General features: G+C 61.5%; 1 protein-coding gene across 1 annotated transcript in view; it reads left to right on the top strand.

The window, feature by feature from the left end:
• The window catches only part of ACA1_235780 (uncharacterized protein), a gene marked incomplete at both ends in the record, with an annotated part of 1,345 nt that extends 839 nt beyond the window's left edge, over positions 1 to 506 (top strand). Inside the window, one exon of the mRNA XM_004341056.1 lies at positions 3 to 506. Within this exon, the coding sequence (XP_004341104.1) occupies positions 3 to 506 (504 nt within the window). The remainder of the gene's footprint in view (positions 1 to 2) is intronic.
• Positions 507 to 2,026: the final 1,520 nt, after the last annotated feature.

Here is a 2,026-nt window from a genome sequence, read left to right on the forward strand (position 1 = left end):
AGGGCACGGGCTACGTCGAATCGGTCGCGTCGGCGTCGCTCGGCCGCGAAGAGTTTTACGCGGAGGAGGAGCGCGAGGCGACGTTGGGCGTCAAGCAGGCGGCGGTCATAATCGCCGAAGATGGCACGGGCGATGACGCGCTCATCCTGCGCAACAGCCACTATTCGCTGTTGGCCCGCGTGCTCTCTTCGATGAGGCCCGGAGGCGTCGATGGCTCGCTCAAGCTCTTCGTGGTGGAGCGCGCCTTCGTTCGCCAGGCCAAGACCAAGCGGAAGGACAGGACGGCCCGAGCGGACCCCTCGTCTCCCCGACAGACGCAGCGACGGGTGCTCCGCCGGAAGGCGCAGCAAGCCGAACAGCTCCGCCTGTCGGGCTTTGTCGTTGTGGCCGACGGTGAGCCGACCCTGCCCGATCTGCTGGGCACCCTGCACGTCGTCTGCGCCAAGCTCGGTAAGGCCCTAGCCCTTATCCATCATCAGGAAGTCAATGATGAGCGTTGGTGCTAACCAAAGTTGTGCGTGCGTGCGTGCGTGCGTGTTTTTACATGTCAGGGCTGGAGAGTGACCGGTATCGGGTGCGGCCGTGCCCGATCGAGGGTAGCTCATGCGGAGCCAAGCTCCTCTTTGAGGGAGCCCTCAAGACAGGACAGCCCGCGTTGCACCTGGGCCGGGCCGGGCTTCTCCACCCACATATTGTCGCGCGGCTGCTGGTTCCTCGGGAGTATTCGCAGCCGCAAGCACCGTCACCGTCACCTACACCTCTAAGTGGTGTGATGTGGTGGGAGCTCTCGCTGGAAGCGCTCGGCGAGGCTCTTGGCCACTCCGCCTCTTCTTCTGTCTTAGAATGGTTGGGATAGGTCAGGACAAAAGCTGTTCGTTCCGTGAAGACGCTGCCAAACACAAGCAACACATCGTGATGCGCTCCACACGCAGGCTCCCTCGGTGGCGTGGACCAGGAGATTGGGAAAGCGATGTCCTCCTCTTCGTCACAAGCAGGTGCTGGGTATCGATGTAGGCACTACCAAGAGCTGCGTGGTGGTGCTGCTGGCAAAGCACCAGCCACGCCTGGTCGCCAACGTAGCTGTACCGTGCCGTTGGGTCAGCGGGTTGACTTCAAGCAGACGCTTCGATTTCGGAAGAAGTGGTGAAGGCCAGAGCGCGTGCCCTACGAGATCGTGAAGGGCACCAACACTGAGGCCTGGGTCGCAGTCGGTGAGACCCTCGCCTACGATCTTTGACGCCTATAGGCGTCTATGCGCTTCGCCATACTCACTCCTGGTGGTGTCGTGCAGGTGACAAGTCGTACTCGCCTTCGCCAAGCTCAAGGCATCGGCTGCGAGTTACGCTGGCCAGCCCATCAGGAAAGCTGTCATCACCGTCCCAGCGTACATGTCCCCCTCACTCGCGTGTCAAACATGTTTGTCACGCAGCCATGGGCGCGGCCATCCAGGGCGGCGTGAGGTAGGGTACCGCGTGGCGACCGCGAACGTAGCTTTGCTGAACAGTAACGCTTTCTTCTTCGTCTATGTGTACCACCAATGACCTTCTTTCAACAAACCATCTGTCAGATGCTGGCGTTTATCCACGGTCTCGGTTCTCCCCGCTCTGCGCATGTGAGAATCGTGCGGTGCGTGAGTTCAGCTTCCTCGAATAATGAGGTGTAAGAGGGGGACGTACGTCGAAGGAGGGCTTGAAGAAAGGGTCCACGTCCATGGGTTCGTCGTCGGCTGGATTAAGCAGCAGTGAGATTGCGGCCGACGACGTAGAGAGTCCCGCAGAGGAAACGGTAGCGTCGTTGACGCCCGAGAGAGCTTCCGGAGCCGGAGGCTGCGACACTGGTGGTGCCGTAGTTGGTGCTGCTGCTTGGCCCTGGCTAACGTGCATCGCGGTGGACGCTGGTGAAGTGTAGGATGACGACGATGTTGTGGAGGGGTACGGCGATGCCGGCTGGCCGGCGGGGGCGTAAGGCGTCGAGCTGGCAGCATGTGCCTGTGAGTAGTCCATCTCGTCGGCCTTGCGCTGCGCCG

The sequence above is a fragment of the Acanthamoeba castellanii genome, assembly GCF_000313135.1.
Source record: "Acanthamoeba castellanii str. Neff unplaced genomic scaffold scf7180000084762, whole genome shotgun sequence".
NCBI classification, from domain to species: domain Eukaryota; phylum Discosea; order Longamoebia; family Acanthamoebidae; genus Acanthamoeba; species Acanthamoeba castellanii.